Source organism: Oncorhynchus tshawytscha, linkage group LG19 (assembly GCF_018296145.1).
Source record: "Oncorhynchus tshawytscha isolate Ot180627B linkage group LG19, Otsh_v2.0, whole genome shotgun sequence".
NCBI classification, from domain to species: domain Eukaryota; kingdom Metazoa; phylum Chordata; class Actinopteri; order Salmoniformes; family Salmonidae; genus Oncorhynchus; species Oncorhynchus tshawytscha.
In genome coordinates, this window is record NC_056447.1 from 22,388,354 (window position 1) to 22,413,188 (window position 24,835).

At 42.0% G+C, this 24,835-nt stretch overlaps 2 protein-coding genes across 6 annotated transcripts; one reads left to right on the plus strand and one right to left on the minus strand.

The window, feature by feature from the left end:
- Positions 1-2,937: 2,937 nt before the first annotated feature.
- On the plus strand, positions 2,938-11,526 carry LOC112218477 (tyrosine aminotransferase). 2 transcript variants are annotated; one of them, XM_024379305.2, is made up of 12 exons: positions 2,938-3,043; positions 3,883-4,166; positions 4,282-4,386; positions 4,798-4,865; positions 5,018-5,176; positions 6,023-6,161; positions 6,269-6,321; positions 8,866-9,018; positions 10,081-10,209; positions 10,350-10,433; positions 10,531-10,629; positions 10,752-11,526. In XM_024379305.2, exons 2-12 carry the CDS (start codon positions 3,890-3,892, stop codon positions 10,890-10,892), a joined length of 1,407 nt encoding a protein of 468 aa, XP_024235073.1. In that variant the 5' UTR covers positions 2,938-3,043; positions 3,883-3,889; the 3' UTR covers positions 10,893-11,526. The 2 variants fall into 2 exon arrangements, with proteins under 2 accessions (XP_024235073.1, XP_024235074.1); XM_024379306.2 differs by having other exon boundaries at positions 2,996-3,043; positions 3,877-4,166.
- Positions 11,527-13,821: 2,295 nt separating this feature from the next.
- Positions 13,822-24,720, minus strand: LOC112218478 (kelch-like family member 36). 4 transcript variants are annotated; one of them, XM_024379309.2, is made up of 5 exons: positions 24,121-24,720; positions 23,897-23,980; positions 22,696-23,787; positions 16,635-16,792; positions 13,822-16,373 (listed from the first exon to the last, which is right to left on the minus strand). In XM_024379309.2, the coding sequence occupies exons 2-5, from the start codon at positions 23,954-23,956 to the stop codon at positions 15,800-15,802; spliced, it is 1,884 nt and encodes a 627-aa protein (XP_024235077.1). In that variant the 5' UTR covers positions 23,957-23,980; positions 24,121-24,720; the 3' UTR covers positions 13,822-15,799. The 4 variants fall into 4 exon arrangements, with proteins under 4 accessions (XP_024235077.1, XP_024235078.1, XP_024235076.1 ...); XM_024379310.2 differs by having other exon boundaries at positions 23,897-23,976; positions 24,116-24,720; XM_024379308.2 differs by having other exon boundaries at positions 24,116-24,720.
- Positions 24,721-24,835: the final 115 nt, after the last annotated feature.

Genomic DNA, 24,835 nt, shown 5'->3' on the forward strand with positions numbered 1-24,835 from the left:
TGTGGGGGTGCTTTGCTGGTGACACTGTCAGTGATTTATTCAGAATTCAAGGCACATTTAACCAACATGGCTACCACAGCATTCTGCAGCAATACGCCATCCCATCTGGTTTGCGCTTAGTAGGACTGTCATTTGTTTTTCAACAGGACAATGACCCAAAACACCTCCAGGCTGTGTAAGGGCTATTTGACCAAGAAGGAGAGTGATGGAGTGCTGCGTCAGATGACCTGGCCTCCACCCGACCTCAACCCAATTGAGATGGTTTGGGATAAGTTGGACCGCAGAGTGAAGGAAAAGCAGCCAACAAGTGCTCAGCATATGTGGGACCTCCTTCAAGACTGTTGGAAAAGCATTCCTCATGAAGCTGGTTGAGAGAATGCCAAGAGTGTGCAAAGCTGTCATCAAGACAATGGGTGGCTACATTGAAGAATCCAAACTTTTGACTGGTACTGTATGCCTTCTGTAAGGCCCTATGATCTGTGAACCATGCATGACAGACAATTTCTTGATGTCATTATACTCCGTATAGTGTTTTCTCAAATATGGAGTATGTCTAGATTCTGAAATACACATAAATTTATTCAACATAAACAAATATCAATATTAATACCTCAAAACGACCCTTTTTATTTATACTGAATAAAAATATAAATGCAACATGCAACATTTTAAAAGGTTTTGCTGAGTTACAGTTCATATATGGAAATCAGTTGATTGAAATAAATTCATTAGGTCCTAATCTATGGATTTCACACGACTGGGCAGGGGTGCCCCCACGGATGGGCCTGGAGGGCATAGGCTCACCCACTTGGGAGCCAGGCCAACCCACTGGGGAGCCAGGCCCAGCCAATCAGAATGAAGTTTTCCCCCACAAAAGGACAGACAGAAAAAATAAAAAAAATTCTTGGCTCTCTTATTTTAGCTCATGAAACATGGGACAAACAGTATACATGGTGTGTTTATATTTTTGTTTAGTGTAGTTTATTTGTAGACATTGTTTGTAACAGTTATACTCTTCAAACATCTACAATTTCTCTCCAGTACTTTTAATGATATGACCCATTTATACATAGAAATTGACGTTATAGGTCATTAACCAATCACAGCCCTCTTTTAGGATTGCACATTCAGCAAGTCACCAGCAGAGGGAGTTTGCTTTGAATCCATTTTCCCATTCACTGTGTTGGTGGTGCTCATAACATTTTTCATACCTTCAGAGTTAGCAGAGTCCACTCTGGAAATGTGATGTACTTGTAGAGTATATTGTTCCAAACAATGTCTTAAAATTAACAACATCAAAAGGGTTATTTTGAAATATGAATATATTTAATGTTGAATAAATGAATGTGAAAAATGTCAGAATCAAGACATACTCCATATTTTAGAGCACATAATAAGGAGTATAATGACACAAATGTTTTCTGTATCACTTAGTGTTCACAGATCATAACGTCTTACAGGAGGCATGTATAGGTCTAAAAAGGGCCTAAAATGGCCACTTTCATTATGATTTTCTCAAAAATGGTTTGTGATAAAACTGTAAAAAGCATTTCAAACACCCTTCCTCCCAATGAAGTTTCTATGTGAGAATTGTCAGAACAATCTGCGATACCAAAAATATTTTCCGCTCCAGCTGGTGTGGAATCATTCCTGGCTGTGATGTGAGTGACATGTTAAGGGTCATCAAACTGTCAGTGCATACCCCCTATGCATTTGTGTTGACACACTTCCTTTAGAGGGGAAAGTACTGTTAGTCCATAATCATTCTGGGGTAGGTCAGGTGAGGACATCGATTTAGGGTATGTGTTTCAAGGTAAATCTTTTATTTATTCAGAATGTTGTGTATGTAGAAGGTGGACAGAAACCTGGTTAACATAGGTATGGAGAATGACAGGGTCCTTCACTGACTCAAACCCACCACACTGGCTGGTGCATAGGGCAAAGGGTCCTTAGCCAGATGATAAGGGGATGGTGGGGTACAAAGTTCCAGGGGAGTTTTGTGTGTTTTGGACTACTGCAAAATGTTCTTACTAGGATTCGTATTTATTTATCTTGAGAGAAAGTACATTCCTCTGTAAATGTTTCAGGACAGCTCTCTCTTTATCAATATTGCACCACAAATCCTTCAGTCCCAGTTCACTGATTTACCCATCATGAGGGTAATCAACCCCAGAGTGAAGCAAAAAACATCAACAGTTATGCTGTAGGCTACCTGTCACATTACTGTTTTAAATAAAAATGGTCAAGTGTGAATTTAAAAAGTGTATAAATTGAAGTTTTATTTTCCACACATGAAGCAATTGCACTGTATTGTATACTACTTATCTGTATATGACTGTATATACCTATTTAGCTTACTTGTACTCCTGTATACATACTGTACATGCTGTGGTCATTTGGGTCATTTGCCAGAAATCATAATTCACTTCAGAAACTGGATTGCAAAATAACCCAATGCATGGAGCATTGAAACACCACTGTCAAAACCAGTTCTGGAGAGACCATCGTGTAAGCAAGGTGTAGCTGTTCCATAGATTCGGGTCTATTAGCTTACTTACCCCCATTTTTACATCGTTTTTTTTTTTTACAATGGAAAAATCATGCTAATCCTAAACTGCACTCAAAATGACTGAGCCTCAACACGTTTTTGAGAGATCAGTTGTTAGAGGCTGAAATCAAATACTTTGATTAATCGAAACTGATTGATGCTTCTTTAGAAAAAAAAGATCTCTCATTCATGAAAATGTGCGGACAGCACATGGGTCTCCTGTCACGAGTCTCGTATATATCCTTTGGAAAGAGTTAAATGATAGTTAAACCAAAACCTTGAGGTGTTTCACATGTTTTGGGAATGGTGTAACAGGCGTGTATGGCACAACACTCAATCAGTCTCCACCAATGAAGTGATGGGCAGGATTCAACACCCATTTTCGGGGGCTTGCTATAAAGCTGGTTTATAACAGACTTATCAGTATAAGTACATATAGAGTATTTTACCTGAATTCCTTCATTTGGAGTGTGAAATTATTTTGAGATTGTAAAGGTATTTAAACATTATTTTGTAATTTAAACGTATGATTACGCATTTAACTACCCTTTGCAAGTAAATATCAAATTTATTAACAGGAAATTTAAAATCCGCTACGGTTCAAATTTCTTATGGCCAATTATTTAAGGTATAGCTCGCATGTTTATTATTACGCATGCAGAAACAAATATTACCTTATTTAAAAGAGATGCCTAAAGGCACTGTTGTTTCAGAATATTTGTTGTTTTTGTCTTATTTCAATTTTCTTATGCTTCTCATATTTTTGGGATAACTCAACGAGTTGATTAAATGATTAGAGTTTATTAGGTTAAATTTACGTTAATTAGGTTGATAATTTATTGTTCTTGCGTGATGTAAATTTGTTTTACTTCTTAGCGTATGGATTTTACAATGCATGTATTTATACTGCGCTTGTGATAAGATAGCCATTGATAGACTTGTCCAAGTCCGATCAGTAGATGGCTCTTCATTAGGCCACCTTAATGTTCAACTGCGCGCATATCTTCATTTCATTTCAGAACAGTAAGCGCAGCGCGTTTGAGTTCAATCTGGAATTTATAGATATGGCACCTGTTGAATTTACATGGGTAATTGAACATCTGGGCTAGCCTACTTCTCTGCACTGATGTTTAATTATCCAACAAGTTTATTTGCAGTTTTCCAATGTATTATTTGTATATTCATTCATAATATTAGTATAGTATAGTATTTTATTTGTATGATATCTTTCAAAAAAATGCAATGCAGGAATTATTCATCGAAATCTATTTGTTTTACCGATCTTTTTCTCCCAATTTGACTTTTCTTCCTATCACTTCCATCTGGAGCTGCAGTTGCAACATGGAGGACAATTCCTATGTGGTCAAAATGAATGGGAATGGTGTCAATGAGAATAATTCTCTCAATGGCGTCAATGGAAAAGGTCTTAATAGGAATGGTATCCAACATAAGACTGTGAAAGGCAGTGTTTCTAAATCCAAGCAGAAGAGCCGCAGGCAGAGATGGAACATCCGGCCCTCAGAGATTTCAATCAACACCTTGAATCCCATCCGTGCCATTGTGGACGGGATGAAGCTCTCACCCAACCCCGGGAAGCCCATGATTGCTCTATCCATTGGTGAGATGCTACACCACTATCTTATTTGCATATACTCCATGTGTTCACTTGTGATGTGCAGTTGTCCAGAATTATGTTTCTTATGTACTCCTTTGTCTTCCTGTCACACCATCAGGGGACCCTACAGTGTTCGGGAACCTGCCTACCGATGAAAAAGTTACCCAGGCCTTGAAGGATGCCATTGACTCACACAAATACAACGGCTATGCTCCGTCTGTTGGTAAGACTCATGCAAACCCTTTATCACAGCACCAACACTTCAAAAAGCTTGTCAAGTGCAAAAAACGAAGGATAGAGTGAGATGTTGTAAAATTAGAATTTTTTTGTAAAGAAAATTACATGGTAATTGAGAAGATATGAGATGAGGCACAGCTAAAAGGGGAGTTGGGTGACTTGCAAGGGGTTGAGAGGTTGGATGTTATTAATGGAATTTCGGTCAGGGAAGTTAAGAGAGCTAGGTGAAATAGGGCCATTTACCTGTCTGCAGATGAACTGAATAGGTTCCCCGCTATGATTGATGATGATTGTAGCTCTAATGACGTATGCATGCGAAATCTCCCTTTGTCCCTGTAGACTACTGAATAAAGTATACAATACAAAATATTAGCTGTTGTCTTCTACTCATCAACAGGTTATCAGAAGAGCAGAGATGTGGTGGCAAACTTCTACACTTGCCCCGAGGCCCCCTTGGAGGCAGAGGTGCATTTACCTGACTCATCCTTTATCTGCTTTTCCTCGTTTAAACTTTATTTTTCTTCACCATATATTCACCTCTGTCTCCCTACTGTAACTTTTCCCCAGAACTAGAGGACATACAGACCTCTAAAAATCTCTTGTTATCCTCCTTGCAGGATGTGGTTCTGACCAGTGGCTGCAGCCAGGCTATAGATCTGGCCATCACGGTGCTGTGTAACCCTGGAGACAACATCCTAATCCCCTGCCCTGGATTCTCCCTCTACAAGACTTTGGCTGTGTCTCTGGGCATCCAGGTCAAACTGTACAACCTGCTGGTGAGTACTGGAGAGAGAGGGGAGGGATTCAAATGGGAGGGAGAGTGACAAAAACATCTTTTGAGGAGAAGGAACAAAATAGAGGGAAAATAAAGCAAACAAAGAAAAAGCGGGTTGATATAGATTTTTTTGTGAAGAGAAAGAGAGAGGAAGAGAGCAAGGGGCGGGTCAAAATATATTGTTGAAAGGGGAAGATCAGGGGAAATGCTGAGTTCTTCCTCATTCGTGCAAATCTGGCACTTATAAATCACATTGGATACTATCTTTACTTTAGGCTTACACACACACACACACACACACACACACACACACACACACACACACACACACACACACACACACACACACACACACACACACACACACACACACACACACACACACACACACACACACACACACAAATACACACACACATATCAAACATACCATAACAAATATGAACAACATTTCAAAACTGAATTCAGGTCACTCTGGGACACAGTTGTATGTCGTGACTCTTGAGGTCATTGTGTTTACATGACAACTGCACACAATGTAAAGAGCTGCTACTGAGCCACCTTACAGAGCTCCCATTAAACCACCCAACTCTCAAACCAAATTAATTTATAGTCAGACTACTCGTCTCAGGGTGCAGTCCTAGCTTCCGTCATTAGCGTTTTATTTCTAGTCATGGGCCTCTGCTAGCTGCCTCTGCCCGAGACAGAGGTATGTGTAATGAGGGAACTAAGAGATCAAAGGTCAATTGAGATAGTTAGGGCAGTGCAGAATCTGCAGATAGGTTTGTGTGTTTTCAAGTGCATGTGCCTGCTCTCTGCCTCATAGTGGCTTTGTCTGTCCTTGCAGCCAGAGAAGTCATGGGAGATCGATCTTCAGCACATGGAAAGCCTGATCGATGACAGGACAACCTGCCTGATCATCAACAATCCTTCCAACCCTTGCGGCTCTGTCTACAGTAAAGAGCACCTACAGAATGTTCTCTCTGGTGAGCTCTGTTCATTCACCCCCTGAGCCACAGTGTTCCCTCTCACTGTAGCAAAATATAAGGATTTATTCTAAAACAAGTGTGACTGTGTCTATTCTCTTGTCTAGTTGCCTCCAAAAATTGCATCCCAATCCTGGCTGATGAGATCTATGGTGACATGGTGAGTTCAAGACACACACAGAAGCCCTCTCAGAAACATACACAACACAGACAAACACTCATACAGACTAATAGAGAACTGCCATTGTGTCTGTTGCATAAAAGGAGAGGATAATGTATTGTCTTCTGGCATTGAGGAGATATTGAGCTTACTAGGGTCTAACACAGGGTGGATTGGGTTATGGTGGTCTATGGAGGTGTGGTGGAGTAGAGTAGGTCATGCATCCAGGAGGAGGCTTCTAGTTCTGGGGTATAGCCTACGTGCTGGCCACTGGCCCTCATGTAATACATATTACCAGCGAGGCACATTCTTTAACATTCTGTAACAGGGAGGTTTTCCCTGGCTCAGCTCTGCTGGGTATCCGAGGAGACCTGCCTGACACGTCCACATCAGCACTGGGGGGATTAGGGGTGTCACAGGCTGAATGCAGGGCTGGCAGTGGCGGGGCAACAGTGCTGAGGTTAGGTCAACCAGGGCAAGTGAAGGATGAGCCACAGAGGTAATACTGTAGTAGTGCTGAGGGATTAGTGCTTTTTGAGGACAGTTCGGTTTCGTTTAAAAAAAATAATAATTTCGGTTTCGATTACTTTTTTAAACATTAAAAGCACTATGTGGGTTGAATGCTGTAACAACACAGAATAAAACAGTGAATCAAAGTTCCATGATGCTTATCACATATAAACCATCATTTATTCACGTTACTTTAATAAAATATTTCAGTTGTTGTGTATATTACATTTGTTTTATTTGATTACTTTATAATTTAATTCCAAGTCATCATCTCATCTCTATAGAGCTGCTGCTGACAAAATCACTATATTGTAGTTCTTCAAAGTAAATAAGACATACTTTTATGCCTGCTGAATACCAACTATCAATCACTTAGATAATTTATTTTCAGGTAGAGATACAGTGCCTTGCGAAAGTATTCGGCCCCCTTGAACTTTGCGACCTTTTGCCACATTTCAGGCTTCAAACATAAAGATATAAAACTGTTTTATAGTTTTATATCTTTATGTTTGAAGCCTGAAATGTGGCAAAAGGTCGCAAAGTTCAAGGGGGCCGAATACTTTCGCAAGGCACTGTACCTCGTGAAGCAGCAGCTGCTCTCTGTTCCACCTCAAAATCGTCAGTAGGCGCTCCTCTGCTCTGCTTTGAGGGTTGGAATTAGTTTAGTAATTTCCGAGAGTTGTTTTAAGATTTTTGGGGGATAGTTTAAGGTATTGGAATTTGTTTTTACCATTGTTGGGTGTTAAACAGCTTATATTTTTAAAATTGACATTCTGTAAGGTGTTTAAAGATGTGTTTAATAGGAGAACAGTATTTTTGCAGTATTGCTTGATGAGATTTACAAGAAATCTGTGTTTTTTATGATTAGTCCCTGTGAGAATGGAGAGAGGTGGTTGGGGTGATTTGTGAATCCTTTAGGGGGGGTGATTGGGGTTGTTGAGTGCAAAAATCACATGAGCTCTGAATCCACCAATGTCTCACTCAGTACAACAGAAGAACTCAGAATGACTGTGCACTTTTTCCACGTGTTTGCGATTAATGCAGATGTGAGGGTAGTATAGTACGAGAGCGGCTGAGAGGGTGGGGGTGTTTAGGGGCTTCGTGGAGGCATGACGTGTCTGGGCAGCATCAGTTCCATCTCACGGTTAGAGGTGAATGTTTGGCAAGCACCAGGCTCTTTCCCTAAGGGCCCCTGTGGGCTCCTCTCTGTGGAAAAAGCCTATCGCTCACGAGAGTTTAGAGTGGTGCCAAAAATGCTCTGTTTGTAAATTAGGTCTGAGGTGAGGTTTAAGATGAGCTTTTTCTGAACTGTCAGTCACTGTGCTCTGACCAATAGGATACGGGACGGATCCCAAACGCGACGTCAAGGCCTCATCTCTAATGAAAGCCAGCTTATAACAATTACTGTATCAGCCCATCTGGAGTTATTTAACTTCTTAAAACATGTGTAATTGGATTACAGTTACATACTCAAAAACAGCTTAATACATTTTGAATTACCCAATTTAAAATCAAGACGAGGGCTGCAAGTGTTTGCCTCAAACACACTGAAATGGCAGATTTTGAACATCTTTGAAAGCTGTGCTGAGCCACAGATTTCCCCTCTATTCTGATCTATTTGAATCTCCAAAACTGCCAAATTTGCTTTCCTTGGTTGCTTTTCGCAGAAAGGTATTTTAATAAAAATGTCAGTCCCACTAAACATCATGGTCTTTGTGTCAAAAGGACATTTTTGACTAGTCAACACAGCTCTACCATTTTCCCTTCCCAAGCTGGCCTTCAATCAGATTTATCTTGGATCCGTCTCATCTGTTGCATTTCCTTTTTTACTGGCCACAATCTGCTTGGTGGCTGGGTGTATTTTTCAAGACATTTGCCCAACCCTGAGTGTACTGCTCTATAGTGTGGATAGACTATACATGTATCACTATGTAAAAACAGTTTCCCTTTAGTGTAAACTAACACTGATGATTTGACATTGTCCTCTACAGTGCTTTGTATTCATATGAGCGTTTACTGTATCTCCATTATCAGGTGTTTCCAGGTTGCAAGTACCAATCTATGGCGTCCCTTAGCAGTGATGTACCCATCCTGGCATGTGGCGGTCTGGCCAAGAGATGGTTGGTTCCTGGCTGGAGGATGGGCTGGATCCTCATTCATGACAGGAATCAAATATTCGGGAAAGAGGTAAGTCCTTCAGCCTCTCACTAATTAAATATGTAAGGTCCAGTTTATCTATACACATACAATACACTACACCAGTGTTCCCTAACTGACAGGGTGATTTTACGTGGTCCCAGAGGTTTTCTGAGCAACATTTTTATTCACATTTTATTGTTGGACGTAAAACACTGTAAAAAACGCCAACAAATCAGGTCCATGTGATTTTAATTTTGGAAATCTGTTCCAAAGTATTCCCACACATAATAGAGAGATATACACTGAGTATACAAACATTAAGAACACCTGCTCTTTCCATTGACATGGACTGACCAGGTGAATCCAAGTGAAATATATGATCCCTTATTGATGTCACTTGTTAAATCCACTTCAATCAGTGTAGATGCAGGGGAGGAGACAGGTTAAAGAAGGATTTTTAAGCCTTGAGAGAATTGAGACATGGATTGTGTATTCTGAGAGTGAATGGGCTGGACAAAATATTTAAGTGCCTTTGAACGGGGTATGATAGTAGGTGCCAGGTGCATCAGTTTATGTCAAGAACTGCAATGCTGCTGGGTTTTTCAAGCTCAACAGTTTCCCGTGTGTATCAAGAATGGTCCACCACCCAAAGGACATCCTGCCTACTTGACACAACTGTGGAAAGCATTGGAGTCGGCATGGGCCAGAATCCCTGTGGAGTGCTTTTGACACCTTGTAGAGTCCATGCCCAGACGAATTGAGGCTGTTCTGAGGGGAAAAGGGGGAGTGCAACTCCATATTAGGAAGGTGTAATGTTTGGTATACTCAGTGTATGTGATTGTACACAAATGTAAGCAAGGTTTGAAATTATTATTTTAGTAAAATATTATATCTGTTTGGGCTTCTTGCGGTCAATTTGCAGTCTACAAATGATTTGTAATTATGTTTCGTTCCCCTGACCATCTGCTCAAGAAAAGATCGGCCCGTGTCTGAATCTGCTTGATGTTCCTTGCACTACACCAATATTCACACAGTTTAATTAGTCTGTGCATGTCCTCTGGGGTTTGAATCGCTTCTTATGTATCTAATGTGTTTCTCTTCTGCGTTTAGATTCGTCAGGGTTTGGTTCATCTTAGCCAGAGGATTATGGGTGCCTGCACCATTGTCCAGGGGGCGATAGAGAGCATCCTGAACGACACGCCCCAGGAGTTTTACTACAGAACCCTCAGTTTCCTCAAGGTGAGTCCCCCTCCCTTGAACCTTCCCCAATTACTTTATTTACAGATGGTAGTAGTCTAACATATTGACGTATCTGTATATCTGTCTGTATGATTGTCATACTGACTTGTCTATTGACTGGTTTCCTGCTTCTTTCTCAGTCAAACTCAGAGATCTGTTTCTCTGAACTGTCCACTGTTCCTGGGCTGACCCTTGTGCTGCCAGCAGGAGCCATGTACCTCATGGTGAGTCTCACGCGTTCAGAACTCTTGGTGTGGAGTTGGTAGGTGGGGAGATAATAGAACAGACCAGGATACTTAGTGTGTGTCTTGGCATTTCTAGGTGGGGATTGAGATGGAACACTTCCCAGAGTTCCAGAATGATGTGCAGTTCACTGAGCGTCTGGTGACTGAGCAGTCTGTCTTCTGCCTGCCTGCTACGGTAAAACATCACACACATATATCCATCCATCCATCCATCTAATGGTCTCATCCATCCTTTTTGTCTACCAAAGGTGGAGAAATGTCCTTGTTCTGTCTTTTACAACTCTTCTCTCCCTGCAGGCATTTGAGTACCCAAATTACTTCCGGATCGTGGTGACCGTACCAGAGGAGATGATGATGGAGGCATGTGCACGGATCCGGGAGTTTTGCCAGCGCCACTACAGACCCTGCAGCCAAGATAGCAACGAGCTGGACCAATGAGAGACAGCCTGAGAGAGAGAGAGAGAGAGGGAGACCAGAGAGTATGGACGCAGTAAGGGACAAAAGTGAATGTGAAAAAAAGAGAACGGGAAGAGAGCGGGTGAAAGAAAGAAGAGGAACTAGGGAAGAGGCGTGAGAAAATTATGTTGCACTGCAGGAGCAAAGGATTTAGTAATGTAATTGGTGGTCGTCCATCTTTAGTAACTTCAATTTATGAGCAGACCTGATATTTATATTTTGTACTGCCATTTTATGTTAAACTTACTTTGACTAATTATTTGGCTTCATGGTTGTACCAATTCTCAAGGCTCCAATGTTACTTTATATGTTGGGTTGACCAAAACACCATTGGGCCTATAGAACCAGGGACCGGGGGTTTACCCACCCCCTTTGTTCAAACCATGATGGGGTTAATGGTTGGGTTGATCCTACCAGGAAAACAAATGGAACTCAAGCACCAGCAGATTACATACAGTGCTTTCCATAGTCTGTGTTACATACTTGTTCTTGCTAGGATTATGATGCACAACCAAAACCTTTGCTATCTACTTGTTAATCTATCTTCATGTAATATTGAATGTTATTTTCTTTATGTGAAAAAGTTATTTTAACCAAAGTAAAGCTATGAAATACCTGTTTGTTTGTTGTGACTCATTAGCTCATGGTAATATAAAAACTAAATCAAAGGATGTATCCACTAATTTATTGATTATAGTTTGTTATTGAGGCCTACACCCAATCCAGACATGGGGATTTGACCTGAGCTGACCTGTCCATCAGTAAAGTCATGTAACAGCTTAAGGGTTGAATCAGTCCAGAATGGAGATGGACATGGTTAGGGTTTCACTCACTGGTCCTTTGTCTTTGACACGCCTGCATGTACCCAGTGTTTATGATCAGGTGTAAATCTTCAAAAGACTTCAAGATAATTAAAACATTAAAACATGAACACGATGTTGAATGACTTCAGTCTTGAGCTGTTGTCATTTCATACATTGTTTATTCAGTACTCTTATAGATTTTCTGCCAGAACTTTCTCTTATACTAATGTTATACCCCCTAGAAAGATCTCGAATCACCTTCAGTTTCAAAGCGCTATGAAGGCTCTCTTGGATTAAAAGAAAACAAACATCCTCACAAATAATACATATTACATTGGAATACTTCCCATCTTACTTCACACAGATACATTTATCAGTTTGACTATTTGTACTGTAGATACACTTGTGGTTCAATGGTATGCTTCTCAAGATGATTGTAAAACATGAAAAATCAGTGTGATGACTGACTAGCATGAAATCATTCATTGCTGATACTAGAGCATAATCTACTGTTTGATATATGAATTGCAGCCTGGGACCATACTGAGCAGATTCAACATGGTCACATTGTTTGTCCTCCAGGACCTGCATACCGGAATGTATTTGCATTACACTACCAAAAACTTTAAATTTAATTGACACTATTGTACAATATCACATATATCGCACAGTGCATCTGCCTATGTAATCTCACACCTTTCCTACCACATATTGTTTGGGCATGAGGATCCTGTAGTCTAGGTCTTACAGTGTTTCCCCTCTGAAGAAAATGTCCTTTAGGACATTCCCCTGAGTCTTTACAACAGCCCTTGTTTCCTGAGTGTACACAAAAATACACAATAGTGGTGAAGTACTTCTTACATTGTTCAATGATTAACTGGAATGATAACGAAGCGAGAGACCAAGAGAAACAAGTCCCTGAGTGACCTGCAGCTGGACAATTTGGACCTGGTGCACTTCTCTGTAGGACTGAAGATGGGATTACAGTACATTTACATTTTAGCAGACACTATTATCCAGAGCAATTTACAGTAGCGAGTACATACATTTTAATACTTTTTTCATAATGGTCCCCCATGGGACTCGAACCCACAACCCTGGCACTTCCCATGCTCTACCAACTGAGCTACACGGAACCACATAGATACTGGCACAAATAATCACATGGATGATACAGGGACTAATGGTCTCTACTGATACCGTTCTTGACATTTCAATAACAAATCTCTGTGTGAGTTCACATCTTTTAAATTGCTTCTAGAAAGTGTGTGATGAGCCCTATGGCAGGTGGAGAAATGCTCACCACTGACACTCTCTGGACTTGTGGAAGGTCAGAACATGATCTTATCCCCTTCTCTATATCAACATCATTATACTGTATCTCATAGCAGCAAAACGGTTTGGTATGTTCAAGTGTGGAGTATTGCCATGCCTGTCCTGTAATGCTGTGCAGGATGGAGGCCTTGCAGGCCTCAGGGAAGGTGAAGAGTATTGGTGTCCAACTTCAACGTCCTCCAACTGGAGAGACTGTTCTCTGTGGCCAAGGTTTCCCCTGCAGTTAACCAGGTACTCAATCAGACTTTAACCTGCTACTAAAGCAACATTCTGATATTATGAATACCTTAATAATGCTTTATACCTCACTTCATTAACCAGCTCATACATCCAGCACAATGTACAGTAAACTGTGTTTATGCATAGATGCTACATGTGTAAACGGGTGTGTGTTTATCTTGCTGAAAGAGTGTGTGGGTGCAACAATACCCTCAACGCCTACAGACCCTTTGGTTCCCCTAGGCCCAGAAGACCCAAAACATGTGAGTCCTCCTGATAATAACATGTATAGGGGAGAGTGTGGTAAATTGAGTCATTTTTTACATTCAGCATCACTCCGGCAAGGCAAATATAGTATTCTTTCTAACAAATACTCAACATGTGTATCCTAAGAAATAACCAGAAATCATGTAACTGTTAGTTTTGAAAACCCAGCTTGTCCCCAAAAAGTGGTCTCTTAGCGCAACTTACTCCAGGTATGAGGTGAGTTGAGCCGCGGACAGGGTAAGTTAAGCCGCCTACACATTTCTGTACTGAGTGAAATATTACCACCATTCTTTTTAAAACCATGTCAATCTTTATTTCCCAAACACAATTCAACACAATCACAGTCACTTTTTTGTATTTGAATCATTTTGAGCATCTTTGAACACAGGGTTAACACCTAACAAACACTTTGTACTTTTTCAAAACACTTTCAACATATGCCAGGCCCTGTTGTTACCTCCTATCCTAGCGATAATGCCTTCCATTACGCCTGGGAAGAAATCACTTCAATTTGCTCAACTTTCAATTGGCTCAACTTACGCCAAGGCAAACATTTTGACTATATTAGCCCACACAGCTACAAGGATGCACTTTCATGCTAGGTTTAGGGCCTCATATTTATGGATAGAACAATCTTAAAACTATCTAATTGATTTAGATACAAGCATCATGAAATCTCTTAACACAATACATTTAAAAAAGATGTAACTTGCTTACAACTTATTCCATGTAGTTTCTTCCTTTACAGACTCCATGAAATGATGACCTCTTTTTAAATATTTGGTCAAATTATACATTTCGTGTACGGTTTCCCAGAAACAAGGGAGTCTTAACTTCACCCCATTCTCCCCTACAGTAGCAAATTTACTATGATCCTGCACTATATGACTCTATCCTGCACTTTTTGACACTCAGTAATCATCCCTCTCTACGTTTCAAAAGTTGATTGTGTCAATACTTCCTGCAGTCACTGTGGAGGCACTGATCCCGAGAAGCTGCTGAAGCACCAACGGAGCCCTGCTCAGGTTAGAATAGAGGTCTGGTAGAAACCCAAATCTGAAGTGTATGCGTCTTCAGGGAATGTGTGTGTGTGTTGTTTCAGGTGGTGCTGAGGGATCATATGCAGCAGTGTATTGCATTGATCCCCAAGAGTGTCAAAACCAACCAAATTCTGGAAAACACTAAGGTGAACTTTCTCTAACCCAATATAGATTATATTTCCTTATTTGACCTACATATGGCTCTTGCTGAATCATACTATGAGTTCATATGAAGTTCAGTTTGAGCAATATGACTGATTAGGAATCAGTCTTTGTGCTATAGTTTGATCAATGTCAGGTCAATGTCTTGGTAGATCAATATTGTTATTAACTAAACTTTCACACACACTACTAACTCCCTACATAAATCTATGGAGATGTATTAATTCTGACAATCATTGAAAAAGGGTGCAGTGAGAAGTCAAATGGGAAGTGTGTTGTCTGCAGATCTTTGACTTCTGAGGAGGACACTGAAAGGACTGGATTGAGGCTAGAAGTCCTGCATCAGACACGTGAGACAGGGTTCACCCTTCCTTATACAAATACTCAATGCTCTTCTACACATCAATAATCCCATGTAGAGAACAACTGCTCCTACCCTGACAAAATGCTATGTTTCGGTTCTTCAGATTGAAGTATCATCCAATGACAGTCCCCGAGGATCAGCCATTTGAGACAAGAGACAGAGAAGTCACTTGGGGATAAGATAACTGCTTCTCATCCTGATGTTAACAAGGCCAGACTACTACCCAGCTCCTCATCAACATCAGCAGCATACACCTGCAAATGGTTGTCTACCAGTGTTAATTGTTTCCCTGTAAGGTGACACTTTGATGATAAATGAAAACGTAGCACCTAAGGTAAAGAACAGATGTTGCTGTTGTTTGTTTGCTGGCTTGATTTGAATAAGTGTGTCAACACTGCCCTTTCTGCCTGATTCTGATGGAACTCCGTAGTTCTTAATTCATAACTCAAACAAAACGTTTAGGTTAGAACACATTGATTACGCTTTAATTGTAATACTAAGCAAATCAAAGACATTTTTCACACAATCCCCAGTGTTAGGCATGTTGGAAGCCTTCACAAACCAGCTGATACAGAACCAGTCCTATTGTGTGCTTTTGCGCTTTTAGAGATGATATTATATGTAATCCACTGACAGTTCCATTGGTAGTTACACAGCTCTTTTCACCCCTTCCATCCCCTGCAGTCCATTGTATCCTCTTTAGTTGGGTTGGGTGGGGTGATGCCTGCCTTTCCCCTTGTGTCCTGCCCTCTTCCTGTCTGGGCTGCAGGGCTGGGGTCTCACTGAGCACACACAGGCTGAAGCCCCTGCGATGCGTTTTGGCAGGTCTGGTCCCCGCACCCACTGGCCCTTGTCAGGGTCAAACACCTGTGTGGCCTGTGAGAACACCATGCTCTCCCAGCTGTAGCCTCCCAGCACATAGATCTTACCCCCCCAGACCCCACAGCCCGCCTCACTGTTAGGCTGGAGGAGGGGGGCTATACGGGTCCACTGTTCACTCTGGGGGTCAAATGCCTCCACTGCCAGGATGTCAAAACGATCAATGCTCTCCTCGTGGTCATCACTGCCCCCGACTGCATAGATGAGGTGGTGAAGTGACGTCATGCAGTGCCACCCCCGTGCCGATGACATGGCCTGGCGCTCCACCCAGATGTCTCCTCCTCGGGGGTCGTAGCTCAACACGTCTCGCCGGTACGGTCCAATCTGGTAGTCATGGCCACCTGAGATATAGACCACTCCTTTATCAGATGTGCCTGCATGGCCATAGGTGAACCTGCAGAGACATGGAGAAGAGAGGAACAGGTGAGAGAAAGGGCTTTGATGTGAGCTGTGCCAGTCTGCCAGCTAAGAAGGCATAATAGTTATTGTAGGTCTATTGGGAACCGTGACATAACATTGAGCTGTCCCTAGAGGTAGAGTGTTGTTCTCATTACTCTGTTGTCTTGCTGCTTAACAGGTGGAATTAATATCAGAGGGACAGGAGTACAGGTAACCCGTTGGGAGATCATTATAGAGGAATAGTGTTAGTTCGCACCTGGGCAGTCCTGCTACGTATGTCCAGCAGTCGTCTGCAGGGCTGTACACCTCCACTGACGACAGAGCCCCATTATCATTACGCCCTCCCACAGCGATCAGACACTCCCCAACGGCTCCCAGGTAGAAATCCACACGCCGCTGATTCATTGGCGCACTCTAGAGTAAAGATGACACATAATTGGAGAAATTTTCAAAATGTTAGGTTGGGTTGCAGCAGAGCTGGGATAACTATAGTTTTAACCATGCTTTGGAGGTGACTACAACTATTATAATACAGATCCCCCAAAATGACTACTTTTTAAAACTATTTGAATACAGATCTGAGAAAGAAACTACTTTTTAAAACCATTTGAATACAGATCTCAGGAAGTGACTATTTTTCAGAAACTATTGGATTGGCTGCCTTCAACTAATAGCAGGGTTGTATCTAGAACTGCATGTGGAAGATAAAAATAGAAAGAATAAAACACAAATCTCCTATACTATTCCAATCTGACAGGCATGTATTGTTTAGATCAAATATGACTATCTGAACATTCTGTAAATGTCATTTATCTTGAATGTCCATTGCCTCAGATGTACATAATCAAACAAAATGCAACTATATATTGTACAGATACAAAATAAATACGTTGTGATGTTCAACTACTGTATGAGTCTTTCAACATGCCACTGATTAGGGGGAAAACTGCAATTCATGTTATAATACAGCAGAGAAATTCAAATCCGTAGGCAAACATTGCAAATGGCAAGTTGGATGCTTAGCAAAAACAACTTCGAAACTCTGTCCATCTGAGGGGAAGTGTTCTTGTCTCAAACACACTACAGTCGTGGTCAAAAGTTTTGAGAATGACACATATATTAATTTCCACAAGGTTTGCTGCTTCAGTGTCTTTAGATATTTTTGTCAGATGTTACTATGGAATACTGAAGTATAATTACAAGCATTTCATAAGTGTCAAAGGCTTTTATTGACAATTAAATGAAGGTGATGCAAAGAGTCAATATTTGCAGTGTTGACCCTTCTTTTTCAAGACCTCTGCAATCTGCCCTGGTATGCTGTCTTCTGGGCCTCATCCTTCTGGGCCTCATCCTGACTGATGGCAGCCCATTCTTGCATAATCAATGCTTGGAGTTGGTCAGAATTTGTGGGTTTTTGTTTGTCCACCCGCCTCTTGAGGATTGACCACAAATTCTGAATGGAATTAAGGTCTGGAGAGTTTCCTGGCCATGGACCCAAAAATATCAATGTTTTGTTCCCCGAGCCACTTAGTTATCACTTTTGCCTTATGGCAAGGTGCTCCATCATGCTGGAAAAGGCATTGTTCATCACCAAACTGTTCCTGGATGGTTAGAGAAGTGGCTTCTTTGCTGTCCCTCTTGACACCAGGCCATCCTCCAAAAGTTTTCGCCTCACTGTGCGTGCAGATTAGCGGGCGACCGATTAATCGGAATGGCCAATTAATTGGGGCCGATTTCAAGTTTTCATAACAATCGGAAATCGGTATTTTGGGCGCCCTTTAAATTTTTATTTATCTTTATTTAACTAAGCAAGTCAGTTAAGAACACATTCTTATTTTCAATGATGGCCTAGGAATAGTGGGTTAACTGCCTCGTTCATGGGCAGAACGACAGATTTGCACCGTGTCAGCTCGGGGGATCCAATCTTGCAACCTTACAGTTAACTAGTCCAACGCAATAACGACAAAGATGTTACGCGAATGCAGTAAGCCAAGGTAAGTTGCTAGCTAGAATTAAACTTATCTTGTAAAAAACAATCAATCATAATCACTAGTTAACTACACATGGTTGATGATATTACTAGATATTATCTAGCGTGTCCTGCGTTACATATAATCTGACTGAGCATACAAGTATCTAAGTATCTGACTGAGCGGTGGTAGGCAGAAGCAGGCGCGTAAACATTCATTCAAACAGCACTTTCGTGCATTTTGCCAGCAGCTATTCATTGTGCGTCAAGCATTGCGCTGTTTATGACTTCAAGCCTATCAACTCCCGAGATGAGGCTGGTGTAACCGAAGTGAAATGGCTCGCTAGTTAGCGCGCATTAATAGCGTTTCAAACGTCACTCGCTCTGAGCCTTCTAGTAGTTGTTCCCCTTGCTCTGCATGGGTAACGCTGCTTCGAGGGTGGCTGTTGTCGTGGTGTTGCTGGTTCGAGCCCAGGGAGGAGTGAGGAGAGGGAAGGAAGCTAAACTGTTACACTGGCAATACTAAAGTTCCTATAAGAACATCCAATAGTCAAAAGGTATATGAAATCCAAATGGTATAGAGAGAAATAGTCCTATAAATACTAAATTAACTACAACCTAAAACCTCTTACCTTGGAATATTGAAGTATTATATTAAGTTAAAATAAGTGTTAATTCAGTATTGTTGTAATTGTCATTATTACAAATAAAGTAAAAAAATTGTCAGATTAATCGGTATCGGCTTTTTTGGTCCTCCAATAATCGGTATCGGCGTCGAAAAATCATAAATCGGTCGACCTATAGTGCAGATGCACTCACACCTGCCTGCTGTCATTCCTGAGCAAGCTCTGTACTGGTGGTGCCCCGATCCCGCAGCTGAATCAACTTTAGGAGACGGTCCTGGCGCTTGCTGGACTTATCAGATGTCTGTACAAACAATCGTACACAAGCATAAACACCATGGGACCCTGCAGCCGTCATACCGCTCAGGAAGGAGACACATTCTGTCTCCTAGAGATGAACGTACTTTGGTGCGAAAAGTGCAAATCAATCCCAGAACAACAGCAGATGACCTTGTGAAGATGCTGGAGGAAACAGGTAAAAAAGTATCTATATCCACAGTAAAACGAGTCCTATAAATTCGACATAACCTGAGGCCGCTCAGCAAGGAAGCCATAAAAAAGCCAGACTACGTTTTTTGGAGAAATTTCCTCTGGTCTGATGACACAAAAATAGAACTGTTTGGCCATAATGACCATTGTTATGTTTGGAGGAAAAAGGGGGAGTCTTGCAAGCCGAAGAACTACATCCCAACCGTGAAGCACGGAGGTGGCAGCATCATGTTGTGGGGTGCTGGGGTGGGGTGCTTTGCTGCAGGAGGGACAGGTGAACTTCACAAAATAGATGGCATCCTGAGGGAGGAAAATGATGTGGATATATTGAAGCAACATCTCAAGACATCCGTCAGGAAGTTAAAACTTGGTCGCAAATGGGTCTTCCAAATGGACAATGACCCCAAGCATACTTCCAAAGTTGTAGCAAAATGGCTTAAGTACAACAAAGTCAATGTATTGGAGTGGACATCACAAAGCCCTGAACTCTATCATATAGAAAAATTGTGGACAGAACTGAAAAAGCGAATGCGAGCAAGGAGGCCTACAAACCTGACTCTTACACAAGCTCTGTCAGGAGGAATCGGCCAAAATTCACCCAACTTATTGTGGGAAGCTTGTGGAAGGCTACCCGATACGTTTGACCCAACTTAAACAATTTTAAGGCAATGCTACCAAATACTAATTGAGTGTATATAAACTTCTGACCCACTGGGAATGTGATGAAAGAAATAAAAGCTGAAATAAATCACTCTCTCTACTATTATTCTGACATTTCACATTCTTAAAATTGAGTGGTGATCCTACCTGACCGAAGACAGGGCATTTCTACTAGAATTAAATGTCCGGAATTGTGAAAAACTGAGTTTAAATGTATTTGGCTAAGGTGTATGTAAACTTCCGACTTCAACTGTACAAACTAACATGATTTTCCACCTTCCTTGGCTGTAGTTGATTAAAGACTGCAGTTTTTTTATATTTTGTTTTCTTTTGACACTTAATAGCCATATTTTGTTACCGTTAGCATTTTTAGTAACCCTTAACATTAAACTGTTCTTGTGCAATAAAACTGTAATTACTTTGAGCAATTTCATTAGCATGTTGTTACATAAAACTTTGGTAATTGCATGGCAATGAGCTGAGTTTTTGTAACTACTGTACACAAGTGGAATAGTCACTGTTCCTTATGCTACATATGTAATAACTCATTATGCAATTATAAAGCAATTTACAATGTCCAATGTAACAATGTTGCTATTGTAATAAAAGTTATTACACATGTATAACTTGATGTAAAGTGTTAATCTATTACCTCATCACTCAATTAAAATAAATAATATTTGCTAGTCATTTGCTAGTAATATTTGCTAGTCATTTTGTAAGCTGCAAAAGGGGTCTACTTTAATGTTGAGGTGACTGATTCCATTGTCTACTTTAATGTTGAGGTGATTCCATGTATTATAGGTTATATTAAGATTCATATCTGAGAGCCCTCCAAACCAAGCGCTAATGATTATATATTTAGACTAATTCAACTAACCGTTGTGGTTTCTGGTTCTTCATAAAGTATTTGGCAGCCATCAAATATATGTATTTTCAGTTTTCAAATAACTTGCATATATTCAAATACCTTTAAAAAGTATTTGTTTTTCTGAGACCTGTATTTAAATAGCAAAGAAAATAGTTGTCTTTTAGTTGAAAAATAAATAATACTATATTCGACACACACACAATTCACACAGTAGGCCTTCCCCAACAGAAATCAGTCAATTGAAATACATTTATTAGGCCTTAATCTATGCATTTCACATGACTGGATATACAGATATGCTTTTGTTGGTCACAGACACCTTAAAAAAAGGTAAGCGTGTGTATCAGAAAACCAGTCAGTTTCTGGTATGACCACCATTTGCCTCACACAGTGTGACACATCTCTGTCACATAGAGTTGATCAGGCTGTTCATTGTGGCCTGTGGAATGTGGTCCCACTTCTCTTCAATGGCTCTGCGAAGTTGCTGGATATTGGTGATGACTAGAACATGCTGTCGTACACGTCGAGTCAGAGCATCCCAAACATGCTCAGCGGGTGACATGTCTGGTGAGTATGCAGGCCATGGTAGAACTGGGACATTTTCAGCTTCCAGGAATTGTGTACAGATCCTTGCGACATGGGGCCATGCATTATAATGCTGAAACATGAGGTCATGGCGGTGGATGAATTAAACAACTATGGGCCTCAGGATATTGTCACGGTATCTCTGTGCATTCAAATTGCCATCGATAAAATGCAATTGTGTTAGTAGCTTATGCTTGCCCATACCATAACCCCACTGTCACAAATGGACACTCTGTTCACAACATTGACATCAGCAAACCGCTCACCCACACGTTGCCTGCTATCTGCCCGGTACAGTTGAAACCGGGATTAAACCGTGAAGATCACATTTCTCCAGCGTGCCAGTGGCCATTGAAGGTGAGCAGTTGCCCACTGAAGTCGGTTATGACGCCAAACTGAAGTCAGGTCAAGATCCTGGTGTGGACAACGAGCACGCAGATGAGCTTCCCTGAGACGGTTTCTGACAGTTTTTGCAGAATTCCTTCGGTTGTGCAAACCCACAGTTTCATCAACTGTCCGGGTGGCTGATCTCAGACGATCCTGCAGGTGAAGAAGCCATATGTGGAGGTCCTGGGCTGGCGTGGTTACACATGGTCTGCGGTTCTCTAAAATGACGGAGGCGGCTTATGGTAGAGAAATTAACATCACATTATTTGGCAACAGCTCTGGTGGACATTCAGCATGCCAATTGCACACTCCTTTAAAAAACTTGAGACATCTGTGGCATTGTGTTGTGCAACAAAACTTGACATTTTTAGTGGCCTTTAATTATCCCCAGCACAAGGTGCACCTGTCTAATGAAACTATTTAATTAGGTTCTTGATAAACCACACCTATCAGGTGGATGGATTATCTTGACAAAGGGGAAATGCTCACTAACAGGGTTGTACTTTTTTTTTTAAATAAGCTTTTTGCGCATATATAACATTTCAGCTCATGAACCATGGGACCAACACTTTACGAGTTGTGTTTATATTTTTGTTCAGTGTACATGCAAGAACGAGCCAATAGGATCTCACCAACTCGTGCCTGGCTCTGCCCACCTCCTTGCTTGTTCTGCCCACTATGGTTAATTTGCTCTGATTGGAAACAATGCAGATAAGATATTTTAGTTAGTTACCAGTATCTTTGGCTTTACCTTGATCCACTGGTTGTCGCGGGGGTTGTAGCGGTACAGCAGGTTGCTGGCAGCATCACCTCCATTATCTCGTGATGAGCTGCCTCCAGCTGTGAAGATGAACCCCCCCAGTACAGCGACACAGTGGTGGCTCCTCTGTGCTGGGATCTGGGTCTCTACCATCCATTCACCAGAGTCTCCATCCAGCCAGCTAACATCTGCAGTCAGCTCCTCCCCGCGCTCCGACACTTCCCCACCCACCAGTAGGAGGCGCTCCTCCCCTCCTCGCAGCATGGTGCGGCCTGTCTGCAGCCCGGGCTGGGCGCTAGCCCTGTTGTGGTAGTTCAGAGCCTCCTCCACCAGCACCTCACAGTCAGCCTCCGGGGGCAGAAGGGCCTGTACGGCCGGGAGGACGCGCCCCACCAGATCACTGGCTGGCATTAGGGGGAAACGTATGTGGGAGAGCAGCTGGCGGGCGTGGGCAGGGCGGTCAGGCATGTGGCTCAGCCACTGGAGAGCAGCCTGGAGCAGAGCCTGCTCATTCTCATGCTGGACCTGCCCGCTGGCCAGGTAGGAGCTGAGCTTGGGCAGCCGGACATCCCTCAGGAAGCCTGGTGTGAAGGAGAGGGTCGCAAAGCGTTCCAGGATGAAGTGGTCAATGTAGGTGTCTAGTCTCTCCAGGCTGTAGAGCAGAGCCAGCTCCTGCAGGTATAGATAGTTCTCCTCACTCACCTCCTTCTCTAGGTACTGGCAGCAGAAGTCCACTGCCCTCCACACCTGCAGCAGGTGGGCTGTCTCCAGAACATAGTCAATGTTCCCTCCATCCAGAGGCAGCTCCCCACTGTAGAGGAAGTCCACCACAGCCTTAAGGCCGATGTAGGAAGCCCCCACCAGCTCCACCTCTGCCTGACGCTCCTCCCTCATGCCCAGGGTGAACATGGCCTGGAAGTAAGGGCTGGAAACAGCCAGCAGGGCGCGGTGGGCTGGGATACGCTGCTCATCAGCCACCAGCACCATGTCACACAGCTGGCCGTGCTGACGCTGCTCATTCAGACCCTGCAGGAGGAAGTCAGCTTGCTCAGCCCAACGGTACACCTGAGACACAGAGCAACAGGTAATATTACATGAAAAGTTAAACTTAAAGGAAGTTGGTCAGGTAAGACAAAACTAACACCAGCTTGATATGTCACATCATGCAACTAACCTTGGACGACTCAAGTATCTGTTGAGGCCGTGAAACACGGCTTTGTCGTCCATTATCCATTGCGTTCTATCAATTCAACACTATCTGAAAGACAGTGAAATTTGATGACGAATCGATATAATTCAGAGAAACCACAAGTGGAGTCACAACTTGGACTACACTCACTTTCGGGTTGTTTGTCAAAAAAAATTAGACTGACATCATGCTACAAGGTATCACCTCACTTTGACGTGTAAGGGGAGGACGCTGGGAGATGTTGACTTCTTGTTACATTGTAGCAGCTATTCAACAACAGCAACTTTGAGATCCAACAGTAGGCTACATGTAGACAAGCACCGATTTACACGAGACGCTTTTATGTTCGACAGCTAAATGTATCGAGAAAAAATAAAACTGTGTTTAAATGTAGCACAGCATCACCCGTTGTTACAGCTTGCTTGACTCAAAAGCAGTTTTAAAATGTATTATTTAGTCGTTCAGTCGCAGCCATGATCTCATCCAGGAAGTAGCCGTAGACTGTCTGTGAATCCAACCAATCACAGGGCTAGTGCATGGGGCCCACTGATGAAAACGTCAAGCTATTGAACACAGATTTAAAAGGTTAGTTTGCGCGCTGCACTGCTAAAAGTGTTTCTCACCGCAAACAAATCCCTCAGTGCAGAAACGTTTAGTTTATATGCACCACTTTGATGCCTTTTCTAATTTGTCCTTATGAGACAAGTGATTTTATTCTATATATGTTGGGCTCATTAATTCATGGAGGGATGTGGTCATGCGGGTCCATTCTGGGGGTATAGGGTGTAACTCAGGTTCCTGAAAATAGCAGATTTATGAGACAGCCATTGTAAAATGACCGTTTAGCGAGCCTATCACGCACGCGCGCGCGCGCGCTCTCTCTGTCCTACGTATAGCTTGAAATAAATTACCTCTATCACTGTG